Below are 25,685 nucleotides of genomic sequence, written 5' to 3' on the forward strand. Positions count from 1 at the left end.
AATATTGGCCGCATAAAATGTGATGCGTAACAATGACAGTTTCTTGTGTGACCACATGGTATTGATGGTAATTGTCGTGAATCGATATGACTGTCGTTCGTCCTCGAAGACAGTGGCAGTGATTGGTGTATGCAGTGGCGATGCCACCCTGACGTTTCTATTATCATGCTATCTGCAGGAGATGGGGAGGATTGTGTATCTCCACCTCTTCTGTATATAGTGTGCAAATGCACCGTGAACACAAGTGCTTTACAGTCTTATCAGCAAAGTATAGTGTCTGGTCTGACCCCCTGTGGTTTGGTAGTACGAGACCTCAATTTAACTTTTATAACATCTGATGTACTGTAAGCTTTTCATATGCACACATTCTCTCACATACTTATAGAATTACAATTATTTGTATTACAGTGCCGCCCTTTTGCTTTGGTACCTAACTCTTAACCATTGTGTTCCTAATTTATTTCAGGACACGTCCTTGCAACATTCACTGGAAGGAAACTTGATACTGACTTAAAACTAGGTGTATAGTTGCTTGATGCCTACTAATGCATCACCTTTTCAATACAAACATACACATTTTCCATTAGTACAGAGCCATATTTGTCGATCATCTTGTGTTACAAGAGCACAAGTGTTTATAGTGCAGCTATCGTTTTGATTTACCTTTTGCACGTGAAATTAAAAGTGTTCATAGATGGGGCACAGTCTCATTATCTTTCATCACTTATTCAAAGCTTTACGTGCAATCCTTCCTTCATTGTTCATTTATTTATTTATTTATTTATCTTCCTGTGACAAAGTACATTGTATGCATCAAGATATATTTTCATTTCACGCACCTACAGGTACATAGTTTTTACTGTCTATTGTTTAACAAAAATATAATTTACTACAAAATCGTTCTAGGGCCATTTCATATTAAATTAGACTTTAACGGCCTCATATAGCATTTAGTGTAGCTTGTATATAGTCACTTGTAAATGTATGTGTACTGTGCATACTAATACAGTGTGTAGTTATTTTTTCCTACACAGTTTTTATTTTTTTATTTTGTGCTCTGTAAGTATTTCTGAGACTAATTATTCTCTCCTTTTAGTTTTAGCTTGTAGTGTAGACTCTTCATTTCTATAGTTGTTAACTTATATTATAAAGTTTTAAAAATACAGTTTGGTTGGCGTTCATTTACTAAGCTGCTTCAGTCAGCTGGCTGTGCAAAGCATTGGACTATGCTTTTCTGTGCATGTGTACAGTGGCTGTTATCTTGTAAGCTAGTCTCGCTGTTATCTTGTAAGCTAGCCTCACTGCACATGCATAGTGTCTCCCTCCCTTCACTACATCGCATGTTTTATGTCTCAGGTGTATTACTCCACTACGTTTAGAGAGTACAAAGTTTAAAATAAATCTTGCACTCAGTGATGGAAGGGTCTTCAGAGCTTTCTATGGCTCATGGACATTTAATCAAAATCTTACTTGGTTTTTTAACCTATGCTGACATTGCCTAGTGCACAAGTTCCCACAGATCTTTATGTGGATAGAATCCTTTGTCCTTTCCACTGTTCACATTGGCTAATCTATAAGCACCTGAATGTGTCATGTGGTATGGAGAGAAACAGAAAGTTTTGTGGAGGTACATCTCCATTTTATATTTATATCCTGTTATTACACCAGGGCATCTCCCAAAAACATGTTCATATCTGACTATCAGATTCTGAAGCTTCTCTTTTTGGTCTTGGGTCCAACACGCAGATTGGCTTGCCTTGTTGTGTATGAAGTTAGGATTTATGTCCTCTTCTGGTAGCTGTACAATCTCTCATACTTTTAAAAACATGACTGTTGGATAAAATAATTGCATGTGGATATTTGAGGTGTGCCCTTGTCTATTTTCATTGGTGTTTGTTTTAACCAAATCTACTGAGATTGTTGGGTTGTTTATTGTAATGTCATTTCTCTTTTCCTGTATCAATTTGTGCCTGATATTTTCGAAAAGTGTCCATACCAATAAGGCAATTTGAAAAAAAAAAGAAAGAAAGAAAACAAACAATTTCAACAGGGATTAATGCATGCAGTTTGACTCCCTTAGACTTGCTTTTTACTGCTGTCTGTATTTTGCGGTTCTGAACTGGAAGTGTTGATATGCAGCCTCACTTTCGCAATTTATCGAATAGTCCCTGAGATATCGCATTAGTTGTGGCTCTGGTATCTACTACCATAGGTACATTTAAGTGGAATTTTTGAGAGTTAACTATTGCTTGCACTGTTTTCTCACCTTCCCTTTTGTGGTTAGTGGTATATTTCTGGCACAATTCATCTTTGATATCTCCACTTTGATCATATCTAGTAAAACAGTTTTTAAATGATTAATGGAAAATCTCATACAAATATGTGAAACAAATACTAACAAATAGATAGAGGGGCTGGCCAGTACTTAGCTCAGCTCAGTACAGCCGATAGATACACAAAAAACAGAACCGAAAATTTACGTTCCTAGCTTTCGGAACAAATGTTCCTTCATCAGGGAGGAGAGAGGGGAAAGAAAGGGAAGAAGGGAAAGTGGATTCAGTTACTCACAACCCAGGTTATGAAGCAACAGGGAAAGGAAAACAGGGAGGGTAGCAAGGATGGAGGCATGGTTGTCAGAGGGAAGCCAAAGATATTCTACTGTAAGTACTGTGCCAGCTTCAAACCAAAGAGGATTCATAAAGAAGTAAAGAGGTATATGGTATAAAGATAAACACAACTATGTAGGATGAAAAGATGTGTGAATGGCTAAAGAGGAAAGGGAAAGAGGAGAAGACTGAAGAGTAAATGGGAGTGAAGTGGTTTAACGTAGGTTCAGTCCAGGGGGATGGCGGGATGAAAGGATGTGTTGGAGTGCAAGTTCCCATCTCCGCAGTTCAGAGGGACTGGTGTTGCGTGGGAGAAGCCAAATGGCACATACGGTGTAGCAGGTTCCTAGGTCCCTAGAATTATGCTGGAGGGCATACTCCGCTACTGGGTATTGGACATCTCCTAGGTGGACAGTTCGTTTGTGTCCATTCATGCACTCAGCCAGTTTAGTTGTTGTCATACCGATGTAAAAGGCTGTGCAGTGCAGGCATGTCAGCTGATAAATGACATGTGTAGTTTCACAAGTGGCCCTGCCTTGAATTGTGTATGTTTTACCAGTAGCGGGGCTGGAGTAGGTGGTTGTGGGGGGATGCATGGGGCAGGTTTTGCAGCGGGGTCGGTTACAGGGGTAGGAATCTCTGGATAGAGAAGGTAGTCTGGGAATATTGTAGGGTTTAATAAGGATGTTGCGGTGGTTAGTGGGCGACGAAAGGCAATTCTGGGTGGTGTGGAGAGAATTTTGTCAAGGGATGATCTCATTTCAGGGGTTGACTTGAGAAAGTCATATCCCCGGTGGAGTAATTTGTTGATGTATTCGAGGCCAGGATAATATTGGGTGACAAGGGCGATGCTTCTGTGTGGTCTGGGGGTAGGTACATTGTTGTTGGACGGGGAGGATTGTATTGCTCAGGAGATCTGTTTGTGGACAAGGTCTGCAGGATAGTTGTGGGAGAGGAAAGCACTGGTCAGGTTATTGGTGTAAATGTATCTGGAGCAGATACGTTTGCCACGAATACCTAGGCTGTAGGGAAGGGAACGGTTGTTGTGGAATGGATGGCAGCTATCAAAGTGAAAGTACTGTTATTTGTTTGTGGGTTTGATATGGATGGAGGTGTGGATGTGAGCTTCAACAAGATGAAGGTCAACATCCAGGAAGGTGGCTTGGGTTTTGGAGAAGGACCAGGTGAAATTCAGATTCGAAAAGGAGTTGAGGTTATGGAGGAAATTAAGGAGTGTCTCTTCACCATGAGTCCAGACCACAAAGATGTCATCTATAAACCTATACCAGGCCAGGGGAAGCAGCTGTTGGACCTTCAGGCAAGCCTCCTCCATGCGGCCCATGAAGAGGTTAGCATAGAACGGGGCCATCCTGGTTCCCATGGCCGTTCCCCTGATTTGTTTGTAGGTCTGGCCTTCAAAAGTGAAGTAATTATGGGTTAGGATGAAGTTGGTAAGTGTGATAAGGAACGAGGTTTTTGGAAGATCTTCGGGTGGGCGTTGGGAGAGGGAGGTAGTGCTCAAGGTCAGAGAGACCATGGGTATGTGGTATGTTTGTGTAAAGGGATGTAGCATCTATGGTGACAAGAAAGGTTTCAGGTGGGAGAGGAGTGGGAATGGATTTGAGGCGTTCTAGGAAGTGGTTTGTGTCTTTGATGTATGATGGGAGTGTGCGGGTGATAGGTTGGAGGTGTTGGTCTACCAGAGCTGAGATATGTTCTGTTGGGGCTTTGAAGCCTGCTACAATGGGACGGCCAGGATGGTTCTCTTTGTGGATTTTGGGTAATAGGTAGAAGGTAGGAGTATGGGGCTCAGGTGGAGTGAGTAAGTCTATGGAAGCTGTTGTGAGGCCTTGTGAGGGTCCTTGGATTTTTAGGATTTTCTGCAGCTCAGTCTGAATGGAGGGAATGGGATCCTGGGTAACAGCTTTGTAGGTTGAGGTGTCGGAGAGTTGACGCAGTCCTTCTGCCACATACTCCACACGGTCACATACCACAGTTGTAGAGCCTTTATCCGCCGGGAGGATGACAAAAGAGCGGTCTGTTTTCAGCTCTTTAATGGCACGGGATTCAGCTGGGGTGATGTTGGGGGTTGTCGGGATGTTCTTCAAGAAGGATTGGGAGGCAACACTGGATGTGAGGAATTCCTGAAATGTCTGCAGTGAAATGTCCCTGTCCAACAACAATGTTCCTACCCCCAGACCACACAGAAGCATCCCCCTTGTCACCCAATATTATCCTGGCCTAGAATACATCAACAAATTACTCCGCCAGGGATATGACTTCCTCAAGTCAACCCCTGAAATGAGATTATCCCTTAACAAAATTCTCCCCACACCACCCAGAGTTGCCTTTCGTCGCCCCCCCCCCCCCCCCCCCCCAACCTCCGTAACATCCTTGTTAAACCCTACAATATTCCCAGACTACCTTCTCTACCCAGCGGTTCCTACCCCTGTAACCGACCCCGCTGCAAAACCTGCCCCATGCATCCCCCCACAACCACCTACTCCAGCCCCGCTACTGGTAAAACATACACAATTCAAGGCAGGGCCACGTGTGAAACTACACATGTCATTTATCAGCTGACATGCCTGCACTGCACAGCCTTTTACATCGGTATGACAACAACTAAACTGGCTGAGTGCATGAACGGACACAGACGAACTGTCCACCTAGGAGATGTCCAATACCCAGTAGCGGAGCATGCCCTCCAGCATAATTCTAGGGACCTAGGAACCTGCTACACCGTATGTGCCATTTGGCTTCTCCCACCTAACACCAGTCCCTCTGAATTGCGGAGATGGGAACTTGCACTCCAACAGATCCTTTCATCCCGCCATCCCCCTGGACTGAACCTACGTTAAACAACCTCACTCCCATTTACTCTTCAGTCTTCTCCTCTTTCCCTTTCCTCTTTCCCTTTACTCTTTATCCATTCACGCATCTTTTCATCCTACATAGTTGTGTTTATCTTTATACTATATACCTCTTTACTTCTGTATGCATCCTCTTTGGTTTGAAGCTGGCACAGTACTTACAGTAGAATATCTTTGGCTTCCCTCTGACAACCATGCCTCCATCCTTGCTACCCTCCCTGTTTTCCTTTCCCTGTTGCTTCATAACCTGGGTTGTGAGTAACTGAATCCACTTTCCCTTCTTCCCTTTCTTTCCCCTCTCTCCTCCCTGATGAAGGAACATTTGTTCCGAAAGCTAGGAACGTAAATTTTCGGTTCTGTTTTTTGTGTATCTATCGGCTGTACTGAGCTGAGGTAAGTACTGGCCAGCCCCTCTATCTCTTTGTTAAAACAGTTTTTAATTAGCTTTATGCCCCCACCCCCTTTATTGGTCATCATACGGGATTGAGACTTGCTTAAGTTTTCCTGGCTAACTGGGATATTGATCACTTCATTTGAGAAGATGTCAACTAAGTGTATGTTGTGGATTTGATTCTTCCGATTGCTGTCTTGTGCAGCTCTTGATTCAAAATCTCGATGGCCATACCCACTATTTGAAACATAACTGTGGTTGTGTAGACTATAATCATCTGCTGGTGGACTGTTTGTTTGTCTGTCTGTCTGTGTTTTGTCTTTGCCAATTTCTGCACTGGTTATTGCCACTAGTTTGCAGTGTATTGTGCACCTGCTGGCTGTACCCTCTCTGATCAATATTGACTGATCAGTTAAAATATTGTCCTTGATTGTTCTTGTAACCTCATTTATATTTTTGGCCTTTCCCATTGCCAAAGTGGGAGAGAGTCAGAAGAGCTGCTTTTTTACAGTGAAAGAATTTATGAATGTCAAAATAACAAGTTGAATATTTTATTATGTACTGTAAGTTTATTGTCGATTTAGTTTATTCTATAAGTATAACTATTGTTTTATGTATTATGAGTTAATTAGAATATTCGTAAAAATTGTAATTGTGACTTGTCTCATAACCATGTGTAACAATATTAGTAGGATTTTGAGCATTAGTAAGAATCAGATGAACTTCTGCTGCCCCCACCCCCACCCCCACCCCCCACCCCCACCCCTCACTCTTTCATTTAATTTCGTATTGCATGGACTTTGGAGATATACACTACTGGCCATTAAAATTGCTACACCACAAAGATGATGTGCTACAGACGAGAAATTTAACCGACAGGAAAACGATGCTGTCATATGCAAATGATTAGCTTTTCAAAGCATTCACACAAGGTTGGCACCGGTGGCGACACCTACAACGTGCTTACATGAGGAGAGTTTCCAACGGATTTCTAATACACAAACAGCAGTTGACCAGCGTTGCCTGGTGAAACGTTGTTGTGATGCCTCGTGTAAGGAGGAGAAATGCGTACCATCACATTTCCGACTTTGATAAAAGTCGGATTGTAGCCTATCGCGATTGCGGTTTATCATATCGCGACATTTCTGATTGCGTTGGTCGAGATCCAATGACTGTTAGCAGAATATGGAATCGGTGGGTTCAGGAGGGTAACACGGAACGCCGTGCTGGATCCCAACGGCCTCGTATTACTAGCAGTCGAGATGACAGGCATCTTATCCGCTTGGCTGTAACGGATCGTGCAGCCACATCTCGATCCCTGAGTCAACAGATGGGGACGTTTGCAAGACAACAACCATCTGCACGAGCAGTTCGACGACATTTGCAGCAACATGGACTATGAGCTTGGAGACCATGGCTGTGATTACCCTTGACGCTGCATCACAGACAGGAGCGCCTGCGATGGTGTACTCAACGACGAACCTGGGCGCACGAATGGCAAAACGTCATTTTTCCGGATGAATCCAGGTTGTGTTTACAGCATCATGATGGTCGCATCCGCGTTTGGCGACATTGCGTTGAACACACATTGGAAGCGTGTATTCGTCATCGCCATACTGGCGTATTACCTGGCATGATGGTATGGGGTGCTATTGGTTACACGTCTCGGTCACCTGTTGTTCGCACTGACGGCACTTTGAACAGTGGACGTTACATTTCAGATGTGTTACGACCCGTGGCTCTACCCTTCATTCGATCCCTCCGAAATCCTACATTTCAGCAGGATAATGCACAACCGTTTGTTGCAGGTCCTGTACGGGCCTTTCTGGATACAGAAAATGTTCGGCTGCTGCCCTGGCCAGCACATTCTCCAGATCTCTCACCAACTGAAAACGTCTGGTCAATGGTGGCTGAGCAACTGGCTCGTCACAATACGCCAGTCACTACTCTTGATGAACTGTGGTATCATGTTGAAGCTGCATGGGCAGCTGTACCTGTTCACGCCATCCAAGCTCTGTTTGACTCAATGCCCAGGCGTATCAAGGCCGTTATTACGGCCAGAGGTGGTTGTTCTGGGTACTGATTTCTCAGGATGTATGCACCCAAATTGCGGGAAAATGTAATGACATGTCAGTTCTAGTATAATATATTTGTCCAATGAATACCCGTTTATCATCTGCATTTCTTCTTGGTGTAGCAATTTTAATGGCCAGTAGTGTATTTCCATCATTTACTCATCTTTTCAGGAACTTTTATGTCTTTATCTTTCATCGTTTTCATGATATTATTCACTAACCTACTGTTTCTATCCACTTATTTGATTAAGTCTGTGGGTTATATATATATATATATATATATATATATATATATATATATATATATATATATATATTTAAAAAGAAAGATGATGAGACTTACCAAACAAAAGCGCTGGCAGGTCGATAGACACACAGACAAACACAAACATACACACAAAATCTAGCTTTCGCAACCAATGGTTGCCTCGTCAGGAAAGAGGGAAGGAGAGGGAAAGACAAAAGGATTTGGGTTTTAAGGGAGAGGGTAAGGAGTCATTCCAATCCCGGGAGCGGAAAGACTTACCTTAGGGGAAAAAAGGAGGGAAAAAAGGACAGGTATACACTCGCACACACACACATATCCATCCTCATATACACAGACACAAGCAGACATTTGTAAAGGCAAAGAGTTTGGGCAGAGATGTCAGTCGGGGCGGATGTACAAAGGCAAAGATGATGTTGAAAGACAGGTGAGGTACGAGCGGCGGCAAATTGAAATTAGAAATTAGCGGAGATTGAGGCCTGGCGGATAGCGAGAAGAGAGGATATGCTGAAGGGCAAGTTCCCATCTCCGGAGTTCTGACAGGTTGGTGTTAGTGGGAAGTATCCAGATAACCCGGACGGTGTAACACTGTGCCAAGATGTGCTGGCCGTGCACCAAGGCATGTTTAGCCACAGGGTGATCCTCATTACCAACAAACACTGTCTGCCTGTGTCCATTCATGCGAATGGACAGTTTGTTGCTGGTCATTCCCACATAGAACGCTTCACAGTGCAGGCAGGTCAGTTGGTAAATCACGTGGGTGCTTTCACACGTGGCTCTGCCTTTGATCGTGTACACCTTCCGGGTTACAGGACTGGAATAGGTGGTGGTGGGAGGGTGCATGGGACAGGTTTTACACCGGGGGCGGTTACAGGGGTAGGAGCCAGAGGGTAGGGAAGGTGGTCTGGGGATTTCATAGGGATGAACTAAAAGGTTGCGAAGGTTAGGTGGACGGCGGAAAGACACTCTTGGTGGAGTGGGGAGGATTTCATGAAGGATGGATCTCATTTCAGGGCAGGATTTGAGGAAGTCGTATCCCTGCTGGAGAGCCACATTCAGAATCTGATCCAGTCCCGGAAAGTATCCTGTCACAAGTGGGGCACTTTTGGGGTTCTTCTGTGGAAGGTTCCGGGTTTGAGGAGATGAGGAAGTGGCTCTGGTTATTTGCTTGTGTACCAGGTCGGGAGGGTAGTTACGGGATGCAAAAGCTGTTTTCAGGTTGTTGGTGTAGTGGTTCAAGGATTCCGGACTGGAGCAGATTCGTTTGCCACGAAGACCTAGGCTGTAGGGAAGGGACCGTTTGATGTGGAACGGGTGGCAGCTGTCATAATGGAGGTACTGTTGCTTGTTGGTGGGTTTGATGTGGACGGACGTGTGAAGCTGGCCATTGGACAGGTGGAGGTCAACGTCAAGGAAAGTGGCATGGGATTTGGAGTGAGACCAGGTGAATCTGATGGAACCAAAGGAGTTGAGGTTGGAGAGGAAATTCTGGAGTTCTTCTTCACTGTGAGTCCAGATCATGAAAATGTCATCAATAAATCTGTACCAAACTTCGGGTTGGCAGGCCTGGGTAACCAAGAAGGCTTCCTCTAAGCGACCCATGAATAGGTTGGCATACGAGGGGGCCATCCTGGTACCCATGGCTGTTCCCTTTAATTGTTGGTATGTCTGGCCTTCAAAAGTGAAGAAGTTGTGGGTCAGGATGAAGCTGGCTAAGGTAATGAGGAAAGAGGTTTTAGGTAGGGCGGCAGGTGATCGGCGTGAAAGGAAGTGCTCCATCGCAGCGAGGCCCTGGACATGCGGAATATTTGTGTATAAGGAAGTGGCATCAATGGTTACAAGGATGGTTTCCGGGGGTAACAGACTGGGTAGGGATTCCAGGCGTTCGAGAAAGTGGTTGGTGTCTTTGATGAAGGATGGGAGACTGCATGTAATGGGTTGAAGGTGTTGATCTACGTAGGCAGAGATGCGTTCGGTGGGGGCTTGGTAAGTATGTGACTGAGGGACTGCGTCAGCTTTCAGACAACACTACTTACAAAGTTTGCCAAGGCAATCCCATTCCTGATGTCCAGGCGGAGCTTCAAGGAATCCTCAGAACCTTAGGCCCCCTACAAAACCTTTCACCCGACTCCATCAACCTCCTGACCCCACCAACACCCCGCACCCCTACCTTCTACCTTCTTCCCAAAATTCACAAACCCAATCATCCCGGCCGTCCCATTGTAGCTGGTTACCAAGCCCCCACCGAACGCATCTCTGCCTACGTAGATCAACACCTTCAACCCATTACATGCAGTCTCCCATCCTTCATCAAAGACACCAACCACTTTCTCGAACGCCTGGAATCCCTACCCAGTCTGTTACCCCCGGAAACCATCCTTGTAACCATTGATGCCACTTCCTTATACACAAATATTCCGCATGTCCAGGGCCTCGCTGCGATGGAGCACTTCCTTTCACGCCGATCACCTGCCGCCCTACCTAAAACCTCTTTCCTCATTACCTTAGCCAGCTTCATCCTGACCCACAACTTCTTCACTTTTGAAGGCCAGACATACCAACAATTAAAGGGAACAGCCATGGGTACCAGGATGGCCCCCTCGTATGCCAACCTATTCATGGGTCGCTTAGAGGAAGCCTTCTTGGTTACCCAGGCCTGCCAACCCGAAGTTTGGTACAGATTTATTGATGACATTTTCATGATCTGGACTCACAGTGAAGAAGAACTCCAGAATTTCCTCTCCAACCTCAACTCCTTTGGTTCCATCAGATTCACCTGGTCTCACTCCAAATCCCATGCCACTTTCCTTGACGTTGACCTCCACCTGTCCAATGGCCAGCTTCACACGTCCGTCCACATCAAACCCACCAACAAGCAACAGTACCTCCATTATGACAGCTGCCACCCGTTCCACATCAAACGGTCCCTTCCCTACAGCCTAGGTCTTCGTGGCAAACGAATCTGCTCCAGTCCGGAATCCTTGAACCACTACACCAACAACCTGAAAACAGCTTTTGCATCCCGTAACTACCCTCCCGACCTGGTACACAAGCAAATAACCAGAGCCACTTCCTCATCTCCTCAAACCCGGAACCTTCCACAGAAGAACCCCAAAAGTGCCCCACTTGTGACAGGATACTTTCCGGGACTGGATCAGATTCTGAATGTGGCTCTCCAGCAGGGATACGACTTCCTCAAATCCTGCCCTGAAATGAGATCCATCCTTCATGAAATCCTCCCCACTCCACCAAGAGTGTCTTTCCGCCGTCCACCTAACCTTCGCAACCTTTTAGTTCATCCCTATGAAATCCCCAGACCACCTTCCCTACCCTCTGGCTCCTACCCCTGTAACCGCCCCCGGTGTAAAACCTGTCCCATGCACCCTCCCACCACCACCTATTCCAGTCCTGTAACCCGGAAGGTGTACACGATCAAAGGCAGAGCCACGTGTGAAAGCACCCACGTGATTTACCAACTGACCTGCCTGCACTGTGAAGCGTTCTATGTGGGAATGACCAGCAACAAACTGTCCATTCGCATGAATGGACACAGGCAGACAGTGTTTGTTGGTAATGAGGATCACCCTGTGGCTAAACATGCCTTGGTGCACGGCCAGCACATCTTGGCACAGTGTTACACCGTCCGGGTTATCTGGATACTTCCCACTAACACCAACCTGTCAGAACTCCGGAGATGGGAACTTGCCCTTCAGCATATCCTCTCTTCTCGCTATCCGCCAGGCCTCAATCTCCGCTAATTTCTAATTTCAATTTGCCGCCGCTCGTACCTCACCTGTCTTTCAACATCATCTTTGCCTTTGTACATCCGCCCCGACTGACATCTCTGCCCAAACTCTTTGCCTTTACAAATGTCTGCTTGTGTCTGTGTATATGAGGATGGATATGTGTGTGTGTGCGAGTGTATACCTGTCCTTTTTTCCCTCCTTTTTTCCCCTAAGGTAAGTCTTTCCGCTCCCGGGATTGGAATGACTCCTTACCCTCTCCCTTAAAACCCAAATCCTTTTGTCTTTCCCTCTCCTTCCCTCTTTCCTGACGAGGCAACCATTGGTTGCGAAAGCTAGATTTTGTGTGTATGTTTGTGTTTGTCTGTGTGTCTATCGACCTGCCAGCGCTTTTGTTTGGTAAGTCTCATCATCTTTCTTTTTAAATATATTTTTCCCACATGGAACGTTTCCCTCTATTATATATATATATATATATATATAAACAAAGATGATGTAACTTACCAAATGAAAGTGCTGGCAGGTCAACAGACACACAAACATACACACAAAATTCAAGCTTTCGCAACAACCTGTTGCCTCATCAGGAAAGAGGGAAGGAGAGGGAAAGACGAAAGGATATGGGTTTTAAGGGAGAGGGTAAGGAGTCATTCCAGTCCCGGGAGCAGAAAGACTTATCTTAGGGGGAAAAAAGGACGGGTATACACTCGCGCACACACACACATATCCATCCACACATATACAGACACAAGCAGACATATTTAAATATGTATATATATATATGGTTATAATAGAAGGAAACATTCCACGAAGGAAAAATATACCTAAAAACAAAGATGTGACTTACCAAATGAAAGTGCTGGCAGGTCGACAGACACACAAACGAACACAAACATACACACAAAATTCAAGCTTTCGCAAAAAACTGTTGCCTCATCAGGAAAGAGGGAAGGAGAGGGAGAGACGAAAGGATGTGGGTTTTAAGGGAGAGGGTAAGGAGTCATTCCAGTCCCGGGAGCGGAAAGACTTACCTTATGGGGAAAAAAGGACGGGTATACACTCGCACACACACACATATCCATCCACACATATACAGACACAAGCAGACATATTTAAAGACAGAGAGTTTGGGCAGAGATGTCAGTCGAGGCAGAAGTGCAGAGGCAAAGATGTTGTTGAATGACAGGTGAGGTATGAGTGGCGGCAACTTGAAATTAGCGGAGATTGAGGCCTGGTGGATAACGGGAAGAGAGGATATATTGAAGAGCAAGTTCCCATCTCCGGAGTTCGGATAGGTTGGTGTTAGTAGGAAGTATCCAGATAACCCGGACGGTGTAACACTGCGCCAAGATGTGCTGGTCGTGCACCAAGGCATGTTTAGCCACAGGGTGATCCTCATTACCAACAAACACTGTCTGCCTGTGTCCATTCATGCGAATGGACAGTTTGTTGCTGGTCATTCCCACATAGAATGCATCACAGTGTAGGCAGGTCAGTTGGTAGATCACGTGGGTGCTTTCACACGTGGCTCTGCCTTTGATTGTGTACACCTTCCGGGTTACAAGACTGGAGTAGGTGGTGGTGGGAGGGTGCATGGGACAGGTTTTACACCGGGGGCGGTTACAAGGGTAGGAGCCAGAGGGTAGGGAAGGTGGTTTGGGGATTTCATAGGGATGAACTAAGAGGTTACGAAGGTTAGGTGGACGGCGGAAAGACACTCTTGGTGGAGTGGGGAGGATTTCATGAAGGATGGATCTCATTTCAGGGCAGGATTTGAGGAAGTCGTATCCCTGCTGGAGAGCCACATTCAGAATCTGATCCAGTCCCGGAAAGTATCCTGTCACAAGTGGGGCACTTTTGTAGTTCTTCTGTGGGAGGTTCTGGGTTTGAGAGGATGAGGAAGTGGCTCTGGTTATTTGCTTCTGTACCAGGTCGGGAGGGTAGTTGCAGGATGTGAAAGCTGTTGTTAGGTTGTTGGTGTAATGCTTCAGGGATTCCGGACTGGAGCAGATTCGTTTGCCACGAAGACCTAGGCTTTAGGTAAGGGACCGTTTGATGTGGAACGGGTGGCAGCTGTCGTAATCTACATCTACATCTACATCCATACTCCGCAAGCCACCTGACGGTGTGTGGCGGAGGGTACCTTCAGTACCTCTATCGGTTCTCCCTTCTATTCCAGTCTCGTATTGTTCGTGGAAAGAAGGATTGTCGGTATGCCTCTGTGTGGGCTCTAATCTCTCTGATTTTATCCTCATGGTCTCTTCGCGAGATATACGTAGGAGGGAGCAATATACTGCTTGACTCTTCGGTGAGGGTATGTTCTCGAAACTTTGACAAAAGCCCGTACCGAGCTACTGAGCGTCTCTCCTGCAGAGTCTTCCACTGGAGTTTATCTATCATCTCCGTAACGCTTTCGCGATTACTAAATGATCCTGTAACGAAGCGCGCTGCTCTCCGTTGGATCTTCTCTATGTCTTGTATCAACCCTATCTGGTACGGATCCCACACTGCTGAGCAGTATTCAAGCAGTGGGCGAACAAGCGTACTGTAACCTACTTCCTTTGTTTTCGGATTGCATGTCCTTAGGATTCTTCCAATGAATCTCAGTCTGGCATCTGCTTTACCGACAATCAACATTATATGATCATTCCATTTTAAATCACTCCTAATGCGTACTCCCAGATAATTTATGGTATTAACTGCTTCCAGTTGCTGACCTGCTATTTTGTAGCTAAATGATAAAGTATCTATCTTTCTGTGTATTCGCAGCACATTACACTTGTCTACATTGAGATTCAGTTGCCATTCCCTGCACCATGCGTCAATTCGCTGCAGATCCTCCTGCATTTCAGTACAATTTTCCATTGTTACAACCTCTCGATACACCACAGCATCATCTGCAAAAAGCCTCAGTGAACTTCCGATGTCATCCACCAGGTCGTATATTGTGAATAGCAACGGTCCTATGACACTCCCCTGCGGCACACCTGAAATTACTCTTACTTCGGAAGACTTCTCTCCATTGAGAATAACATGCTGCGTCCTGTTATCTAGGAACTCCTCAATCCAATCACACAATTGGTCTGATAGTCCATATGCTCTTACTTTGTTCAATAAACGACTGTGGGGAACTGTATCGAACGCCTTGCGGAAGTCAAGAAACACGGCATCTACCTGTGAACCCGTGTCTATGGCCCTCTGAGTCTCGTGGACGAATAGCGCGAGCTGGGTTTCACATGACCGTCTTTTTCGAAACCCATGCTGATTCCTACAGTGTAGATTTCTAGTCTCCAGAAAAGTCATTATACTCGAACACAATACGTGTTCCAAAATTCTACAACTGATCGACGTTAGAGATATAGGTCTATAGTTCTGCACATCTGTTCGACGTCCCTTCTTGAAAACGGGGATGACCTGTGCCCTTTTCCAATCCTTTGGAACGCTACGCTCTTCTAGAGACCTACGGTACACCGCTGCAAGAAGGGGGGCAAGTTCCTTCGCGTACTCTGTGTAAAATTGAACTGGTATCCCATCAGGTCCAGAGGCCTTTCCTCTTTTGAGCGATTTTAATTGTTTCTCTATCCCTCTGTCGTCTATTTCGATATCTACCATTTTGTCATCTGTGCGACAATCTAGAGAAGGAACTACAGTGCAATCTTCCTCTGTGAAACAACTTTGGATAAAGACATTTAGTATTTCGGCCTTTAGTCTGTCATCCTCTGTTTCAGTACCATTTTGGTCACAGAGTGTCTGGACATTTTGTTTTGATCCACCTACCGCTTTGACATAAGACCAAAATTTCTTAGGATTTTCTGCCAAGTCAGTACATAGAACTTTACTTTCGAATTCATTGAACGCCTCTCGCATAGCTCTCTTCACACTACATTTCGCTTCGCGTAATTTTTGTTTGTCTGCAAGGCTTTGGCTATGTTTATGTTTGCTGTGAAGTTCCCTTTGCTTCCGCAGCAGTTTTCTAACTCGGTTGTTGAACCACGGTGGCTCTTTTCCATCTCTTACGATCTTGCTTGGCACATACTCATCTAACGCATATTGTACGATGGTTTTGAACTTTGTCCACTGATCCTCAACACTATCAGTACTTGAGACAAAACTTTTGTGTTGAGCCAACAGGTACTCTGAAATCTGCTTTTTGTCACTTTTTCTAAACAGAAAAATCTTCCTACCCTTTTTAATATTCCTATTTACGGCTGAAATCATCGATGCCGTAACCGCTTTATGATCACAAGTACAATGGAGGTACTGTTGCTTGTTGGTGGGTTTGATGTGGACGGGCGTGTGAAGCTGGCCATTGGACAGGTGAAGGTCAACATCAAGGAAAGTGGCATGGGATTTGGAGTAGGACCAGGTGAATCTGATGGAACCAAAGGAGTTGAGGTTGGAGAGGAAATTCTGGAGTTCTTCTTCACTGTGAGTCCAGATCATGAAGATGTCATCAATAAATCTGTACCAAACTTTGGGTTGGCAGGCCTGGGTAACCAAGAAGGCTTCCTCTAAGCGACCCATGAATAGGTTGGCGTATGAGGGGGCCATCCAGGTACCCATGGCTGTTCCCTTTAATTGTTGGTATGTCTGGTTTTCAAAAGTGAAGAAGTTGTGGGTCAGGATGAAGCTGGCTAAGGTAATGAGGAAAGAGGTTTTAGGTAGGGTGGCAGGCGATCGGCGTGAAAGGAAGTGCTCCATCGCAGCGAGGCCCTGGACGTGCGGGATATTTGTGTATAAGGAAGTGGCATCAATGGTTACAAGGATGGTTTCTGGGGGTAACGGATTGGGTAAGGATTCCAGGCGTTCGAGAAAGTGGTTGGTGTCTTTGATGAGGGATGGGAGACTGCATGTAATGGGTTGAAGGTGTTGATCTACGTAGGCAGAGATACGTTCTGTGGGGGCTTGGTAACCAGCTACAATGGGGCGGCCGGGATGATTGGGTTTGTGAATTTTAGGAAGAAGGTAGAAGGTAGGGGTGTGGGGTGTCGGTGGGGTCAGGAGGTTGATGGAGTCAGGTGAAAGGTTTTGTAGGGGGCTTAAGGTTCTGAGGATTCCTTGAAGCTCTGCCTGGACATCAGGAATGGGATTACCTTGGCAAACTTTGTATGTGGTGTTGTCTGAAAGCTGACGCAGTCCCTCAGCCACATACTCCCGACGATCAAGTACCACGGTCGTGGAACCCTTGTCCGCTGGAAGAATGAAGATGGACCGGTCAGCCTTCAGATCATGGATAGCCTGGGCTTCAGCAGTGGTGATGTTGGGAGTAGGATTAAGGTTTTTTAAGAAGGATTGAGAGGCAAGGCTGGAAGTCAGAATTTCCTGGAAGGTTTGGAGAGGGTGATTTTGAGGAAGAGGAGGTGGGTCCCGCTGTGACGGAGGACGGAACTGTTCCAGGCAGGGTTCAATTTGGGTAGTGTCTTGGGGAGTTGGATCATTAGGAGTAGAATTAGGATCATTTTTCTTCGTGGCAAAGTGATACTTCCAGCAGAGAGTACGAGTGTAGGACAGTAAATCTTTGACGAGGGCTGTTTGGTTGAATCTGGAAGTGGGGCTGAAGGTGAGGCCTTTGGATAGGACAGAGGTTTCTGATTGGGAGAGAGGTTTGGAGGAAAGGTTAACTACTGAATTAGGGTGTTGTGGTTCCAGATTGTGTTGATTGGAATTTTGAGGTTTTGGAGGGAGTGGAGCTGGAAGTGGGAGATTGAGTAAATGGGAGAGACTGGGTTTGTGTGCAATGAGAGGTGGTTGAGGTTTGCTGGAAAGGTTGTGAAGGGTGAGTGAGTTGCCTTTCCGGAGGTGGGAAACCAGGAGATTGGATAGTTTTCTGAGGTGAAGGGTCCACAGAAGAACCACAAAAGTGCCCCACTTGTGACAGGATACTTTCCGGGACTGGATCAGATTCTGAATGTGGCTCTCCAGCAGGGATACGACTTCCTCAAATCCTGCCCTGAAATGAGATCCATCCTTCACGAAATCCTCCCCACTCCACCAAGAGTGTCTTTCTGCCGTCCACCTAACCTTCGTAACCTCTTAGTTCATCCCTATGAAATCCCCAAACCACCTTCCCTACCCTCTGGCTCCTACCCTTGTAACTGCCCCCGGTGTAAAACCTGTCCCATGCACCCTCCCACCATCACCTACTCCAGTCCTGTTACCCGGAAGGTGTACAGAATCAAAGGCAGAGCCACGTGTGAAAGCACCCACGTGATCTACCAACTGACCAGCCTAGACTGTGATGCATTCTATGTGGGAATGACCAGCAACAAACTGTCCATTCGCATGAATGGATACAGGCAGACAGTGTTTGTTGGTAATGAGGATCACCCTGTGGCTAAACATGCCTTGGTGCATGGCCAGCACATCTTGGCGCAGTGTTACATTGTCCAGGTTATCTGGATACTTCCCACTAACACCAACCTATCTGAACTCCGGAGATGGGAACTTGCTCTTCAATATATCCTCTCTTCCCGTTATCCACCAGGCCTCAATCTCCGCTAATTTCAAGTTGCCGCCACTCATACCTTACCTGTCATTCAACAACATCTTTGCCTCTGCACTTCTGCCTCGACTGACATCTCTGCCCAAACTCTTTGTCTTTAAATATGTCTGCTTGTGTCTGTATATGTGTGGATGGATGTGTGTGTGTGTGTGTGTGTGTGTGTGTGTGTGTGTGCGAGTGTATACCCGTCCTTTTTTCCCCCTAAGGTAAGTCTTTCCGCTCCCGGGACTGGAATGACTCCTTACCCTCTCCCTTAAAACCCACATCCTTTCATCTTTCCCTCTCCTTCCCTCTTTCCTGATGAGGCAACCGTTGGTTGCGAAAGCTAGAATTTTGTGTGTATGTTTGTGTTCGTTTGTGTGTGTGTCAACCTGCCAGCACTTTCATTTGGTAAGTCACATCATCTATATAGACACACACACACTAGCCCATGAGTGCCAACTGTCTGCACAACTTTCAAAAAGGATAGTCCTGTGTTTCAGATATCAGTAATCTGTAAGCTATAAAATATGCTGATATGCTTAATGTATTTCGCACAGAAGTTTCCTATCTTAATGCATCTGGTATTAGATCTGCTGGCATTAATGGAAGCCGCAAGTATTATGCTGTCCACTAATGTAACAGAAGTGCCTTATTTACAACATTGCAACTATCTCTAATTAAAAAGCTGTTTGTGCGTGAGTCCGTGGCAAGTAAGGAGGAGAGTGCACACTTTGCATAATGTATCCTCTTTCTCATTTCTACATAATGAGTAGAAATAGAAAAATTCCATAAATGATAGCATATATTTATGTATGTTTATGAACTTTCTTTCTGTTACAGTGGAAGACTGGTTGACAATGAATCGTTTTGTTAAAGAAACCGATCTGCGGCTGTTGTTTGACTTGAATGTGTTGTTGAGGCGTAACAACATGTGGGACAGTACAAATGCAAAGAAGCTGTTGACTGTATCAACAGGTTTTGCTTGCAATGTTTCATGGCAACTTGGAAATGGTATCTCTTCTTATATCATTTAACTTATTACTGCACATTATAGTGTATACTGAATACAGCAATAGCTAACTGCCAATGTAGGAATAAAAAAGTGAAGAGTAGTGTACATTACAGTATTAGCAACTCTTGAAACAAGTAAAACTGATTGACTGTAACAAAGGCTGAGTGAAAGTATTCAGTTGTCATTTGTGTTTCATTACTACATCACTGCTTCTGATGCCTTGAACACCAATTCCTTTTCTTATGTCTGTGATCTCAGAAGTAATTTTATTTGGTCGAATAAAAATAAGGCAAATGGAAAAAGCAAGTAAATTGTTATTTCAAAAGTAATTGCTGCAACTGTTAATACATTTATCTCACTGTGATACAAGACAGTCAGTACGTTCATGGAAAAAATGTTTGCAGTTGCCTACAAAACCTTGATTTTTACCTAGGCACGCACCTTTTCATCTGAAGCAAATCGATAGCCATTAAGGCACTAACTGTCTTGTCTCACAGTGGGATAAATGTATTAACAGTTATTGTGGTTACTTTTGAAATAATAAACAGTTTACTTACTTTTTTCCATCTGTCTCGTTTTCATTTGACTGCTCCTTATACTGTCAGGGTCACACCATTCTGGTTCAAACTGATCTACAATCACATCTTAAAACTCAAAAGTCTCCAAGTGACACTCATCTGAATCCACTGATCATTTTATTCCACTGAAACCAAACATTCTCCTCTTCTATCTTCACATTCCACGCAAATCATATACTCCCACCTTCTACCTTCTTCCAATAATTCTCAAACTCAGGCCACCCATGTTATCCCATAGCTCCAAAGTGCACACAGAATGTTTTGCTGCTTTAGTGGATCAATATCTGCAACCTACTGCACTAAAAATCCCCTCTTATACTAAAGGCATTTGCTGAATTGCTTGAAATTGACACCTGTACCCCTCCCACCACACAACTTGCTAGTCACCATTAGTGCTATCTCCTTCCACACTGAACTTTTGTATGTACTTAGCTTGTCATTTGCCGAAGACAGCATCAACCAGTGCCTTCCTGATAACAGACTAGTAATATCCTTTCTGCTTTCTTTTATGAGCTTTGTATTTACTGGAAAGTATTTCATAACATAAAAGCTGATCAATAGCATGGCAATGGGATCCAGGGTAGCTCCTCACTGTGTCAACCCTTTGCATGTTACTTGAAGGAGGTTTTCTTGGAATCCTCATATCGCTTTGAATGGTTTCAATACATTATTGATATTTTTAATCACATGGACCTATGGTGAGATGAGCTGTTGGAATTCTTTGAATATCTCATGTCATTTTCACAGGATTCATTTCTAAAGTTCATGCCATTTTTCTTGGTATTGACATCATCCTCAATGTAAATCACACACATATCAGTACACATCTAGCCAACCAACAAACAGCAATACTTAACTCATTTTCTTCTGGTTGGGCTCTACAGCCTCAATAAATTTAAAAAAGAACATTATTCCACCAGGCTGTTTTTCAAATTATTTTATTTGCACTACTAGTTTTGAGCACAACCCATTCTTGAGTGCGTCTATAGCAACAGATGTGGATGCTTGGTCCACACACAGTCATACATGTTGTCACTTCCAGGAAGAATTGTGTTTTATACCTGTGCATTACAAGATGATGCAAATTGACAAAGATGCTATGCACGAATACACATGGCACGCATATTTTGGCAGGAGGAGGATGATGTACCCACATCTAATGCTACAGATACGTTTGAGAATGGGCTGTGCCTGAAACTAGTAGTGCAAATAAAGTAATTTAAAATACAGCTTGGTGGAATAATGCCCTCCTTCATAGAAGTACTTACACTTTAATGTTCTCCTTTTTCACATGAAACATTCACTCCTCATCTGGAGGTGTAAACAGATCTCTCATGCTGAGTTCTTGCAGGAATACTGTGCCAGTCTGCCCTCTGCACTCACCTCCTGTGATTAACTCACCAGCTTATAGGTTTCCTATATTTGATGTACATATGACCCACATGCAGCTGTGTATTGACATCTGTAAGGGGTAGTCAATGCAATGCAATGCAATGCAATGCAATGCAACACACTTTTTTTTCTCAGCCAATTTCAGATGAAAAAACAAGTGGAATTTGTTATGTGACTTTGTGGAACATTCCCACGTCAGCCCCTATAGTTTCATAAGTTCCGACAGGTGACAACACTACACATAGCCTTCAAAATGTCACATGTAATGGAGATGCATTCCAACGAGAGTGCTGTTATTGAGTTTCTTTTGGCAGAAAACCAGAGCGTCACAGATATTCATAGGCACTTGCAGAATGTCTACAGAGACCTGGCAGTGAACACAAGCACAGTGAGGCATTGGGAAAGGCATCTGTCATTGTCATAACAAGATCCTGCGCACCTGTCCTATCTCCCACATGCCGAATGGCTGCACACAGCTGTGACTCCTGGAATGTTGGAATGTAAGGACACCCTCATTCGAGGTGATTGACAGATCAAAATCAAATGTTTCAGTACACAACTGGACAGCTCTGTTGGGCCTGACTCACTCGTTCACCAGTAGGAGTACTCAAAGGTGTGTGCCCCCTGGGTTCCTTGCCCCCTAACAGAAGACCATAAAAAGCAATGAAGAATTGCTTGTGCATTATGAGGCTGATAGTGACAATTTTTTATCAAATATCATCACAGGTGATGAAACATGAGTTCATCACCTCAAACCAGTAGAGTGGTATCATGCAAGCATACAAGCCCTCCCAGTAAGGTGGCATAAGGCTGATGTACTGAGCAGAAATTATGTTAAAAAATAGAATATTGCAGTGAAAAGAGTGGGGAGTAAGATGGTGAGTTGGAATCCTGAATAAAACCAACCTGCTATCAAAAAGATAATGTTTTGCATTACTTATTTAACACACCTAATATAATAAAGAATCATCGGTGACACACCACTAAATAGGGTGTCCATCAGATCTCACTGTATTTCAGAAAATCATAACTTGGAAACTAATAGAGAGAGAGCATCATGGTTTGTTGTATGGCATTTAGCAACTCTTCCTTTTTCCTGACACACAAGAATTTCAGTGTGTGCCTTGCTCATTACTTGTCGAACATAAAGGTGATATTATATTTCTGCCTGTGTGCAGGTCAGCATTGCATCATCACAAGTTCAGACTGCTTCATGCATGAAGGGAGGCAATATCATTGACTGGTGTTGTGTACACACTATCCATGATGTAATCCCATAGAAAGAAGTCTAATGGCATAACATAGGGGCAGGGCTCATCCCGTGTGATGGAACCATCACAACCCATTCACTTTATAGACAGTTGATGTTATTTCCTGCAATTTGCATGGTGCACGGCTAATTGACTTCTGGCGGCTGCATTAAAAAGTAGCATGCAGTTGACCAACAAGTGCTTGGGGCACAGAGGGGGACACACTTCGAAGGAGGTCTTTGACATTCTGGTTGCTTTAAAGTTCTGAACCACCTCATTATGCTTGTTTTTTTGCTAGTGGTGCCCTCCCATACTGGCTTCATTAATTCTGCAGTACTGTTGTCATATATTTGGATTCTGCAGATGAGATGACAGACTGCACCTGCTCTTGGTCTGTCACCATGTTGATGCAGTTAGAGTCAAATCTGTGATAAAGGATACAGGGAAAAACTATGAGAGCTTCTAAACATTTTGCAACAAGCCACGATTCTTGTAATTTCCAAGTTATAGATTATTGAAATGACATCAGATTCTTAATGACGCCGTGTACAATATGACATAATTTAATAAAAGAAAAAATCAAAATGAAAGTATTGAATTGTGAAATGCCTGATTGGAAGTAATAATGAAAATGCTAATACTGAGCTCTACTCAGATGCGCAATATGCAGTTATTTGTTGATACCCATAATAAGTAATTGGTCTAACACATTTTATTGAAATGGTTGAAGAGAATTGTCATTCAGTGATTTTTATTTAAAAAAGTGAACTGTGCCTCAGATAAATGGTGACTTTTACCCAGCACTCAGGCACATCTGTTTTCAGATATATGAATTTGCTTGTGTTTTATGGGCACTGGGTATTTGGTATGTTTTGGGAGTCTATTTAAGAGTTCTTCTGAAAAAGTAATGATAGAAGACTGCCTCATTAAGATTAATGAGATTGCCGAAATGATATTCATCTCATGTGACTGGTTCATAATATCCTGAATGAAGTTGAGCACATGAAGAAGACTGCATTTATGAACTCCAGATGAAGAAAATTACAATAAATTTCACAGAGAAAAGTTAAGCATAATATGAAAGATGTCTGGCGCTGCCAAGCAAATGCATACAAAACTGTAGCAAAGCAGTAGGTTGACAAAGATGACAGTGTGTGAAATAAGGAAAAACAATTGTGTTGGTGGTAAAAGTGTCACCAACTGTATTTTGGGACCAAAAGGTACAATTGTGATGCCCTAATTTGGAAATGGGTAAACATTAGCAGTCGTTAGTTAGTTACTTAGTTACATGTTCCATTGATCTATCTCACAGTACCTGTTACGATGTGGAATGTGTCATGCGCATAAGAAATGCACGCATTAATCAAGGTGCAAGTGCATACAAAACTACAGTCAAAGCAATGGGTTGACAAAGATGACAGTGTATGAAATAAGGAAAAACAATTTTATTGGTGGTAAAAGTGCCACCAACTGTATTTTGGGACCACAAGGTACAATCATGATTTTCTAATTCGGAAAAGGGTAAACATTAACAATTGTTAGTTGGTTACATTTTCCATTGACCTATCTCACAGTAACTGTTATGATGTGTAAAGTGTAAAGTGCATAAGAAATGCACATTTGAATCAAGGGTTGTTTTTTTTTTTCCCCTCCTTCTTCTTCTTCTTCTTCTTTTAGCCTAAAATTTTTATTACCTGCCCCATTCCCTTAAACGGCACAAAATGCGTATATAAAACCTATAGATTCAAGAACCCATCGATGGTACAGATAACAAGAAGTTTTGGACTGTGTGTTGGTGTGATACAAGATGATGGCAAGGGTGTAGGTATCTGGTCTTGTAATTTTACAACCTAAGTCCTGTCTCCCTTTATGTTCTGTGTCTCTTCAATTTTATTACGCCCAATAATTCACATCACATGGCTCATATCTGTGTGGTGAAACCTAGTTGCAATACCTATTCCATGCATTCACCCTGCACATGTTGTGCCAGTTCTGTCACAGATATGTCCTGTTTTATCAAATGCCCTTTTGAAACCAGTTGCATCAGATGCAAACTCCTTGCAATTACAGTAAAATACTTTGATTGTTCATAATCACTCAGATTAACCCTTGAGCAGGTGCGCTGTTTTTCATAACACCCGCAGGCGCGTGGTGCACTTTGTATACACGAATGGAATAGCTGTCTTTATGTTACCAAGGTAAAAATGTATGATCAAAATCACAGTTTAATCTTAGTTTATTTCAACAAGGAGAAAATAAACTTACATAATATGAGCTAAACTACTGTTTTATTAAGCAATAATGAAATAAATTTTCACTATAACTCTCTGTTGCCAAGGACAGGTGTTAAAGAGACAGTAATGGTGCATTTGAAGCACTAAGCAGTGCAGTTGCATCAGATCTTGGTCAGCTGCTTCTTTGATCACTAATTATCTTGTAGACAACTGCCTCAATGTGGGATTATGTTGCTAGTTCATAACTGGGGTCATTTTTTTGAATTGATTGTAAATTTTTTCTCGCCAAGATTGCTTTGTGTTTTATATAACTGCTGCTCCCTTGGACGTATGACAACACAATTTATTGCTGTGTTACCTGAAACAATACAGAAGGAATAGGTATAGGTTTGCAGTTGTGAAACAGAAATGGAACCTCACAAAACCATTTTATTTTTGGTTGGCGCACTTTATACACAGGCATGCCCGCTCGAGGGCTAATGGTCACAGTCAAATTCTGGCCAGAGGCAAGTTTGACTCCTCAGTAACACAGTGTACCACTAAACACAGTTTGGTCAATTTCAGTGGCTCCCTTATAATTCATGTCATTTGTATCTTATTACAGTGTGAGCTGTTTTGAATTTCGTAGGTGGGAATTGTCACTACAATATTTCTTTCAGTTCCCCAATATCTGTGCAATGTTCTGAGCTAGTCTATGTTATACAGACTGACCCACTTCTGCCATTCTCCCTGCCAATTCCTTTTTCATTTCCTTCCATCTCTCTTCTTTCATTATTTAATTC

At 43.8% G+C, this 25,685-nt stretch overlaps 1 protein-coding gene across 1 annotated transcript in view; it reads left to right on the forward strand.

Moving 5' to 3' along the window:
- LOC126174862 (heparanase-like) overlaps positions 1-25,685 on the forward strand; it is a 331,149-nt gene that overhangs the window by 121,031 nt on the left and 184,433 nt on the right. Inside the window, exon 3 of the mRNA XM_049921262.1 lies at positions 19,278-19,448. Within this exon, the coding sequence (XP_049777219.1) occupies positions 19,278-19,448 (171 nt within the window). The remainder of the gene's footprint in view (positions 1-19,277; positions 19,449-25,685) is intronic.

This window comes from Schistocerca cancellata, chromosome 3 (genome assembly GCF_023864275.1).
Source record: "Schistocerca cancellata isolate TAMUIC-IGC-003103 chromosome 3, iqSchCanc2.1, whole genome shotgun sequence".
Lineage (NCBI taxonomy): Eukaryota > Metazoa > Arthropoda > Insecta > Orthoptera > Acrididae > Schistocerca > Schistocerca cancellata.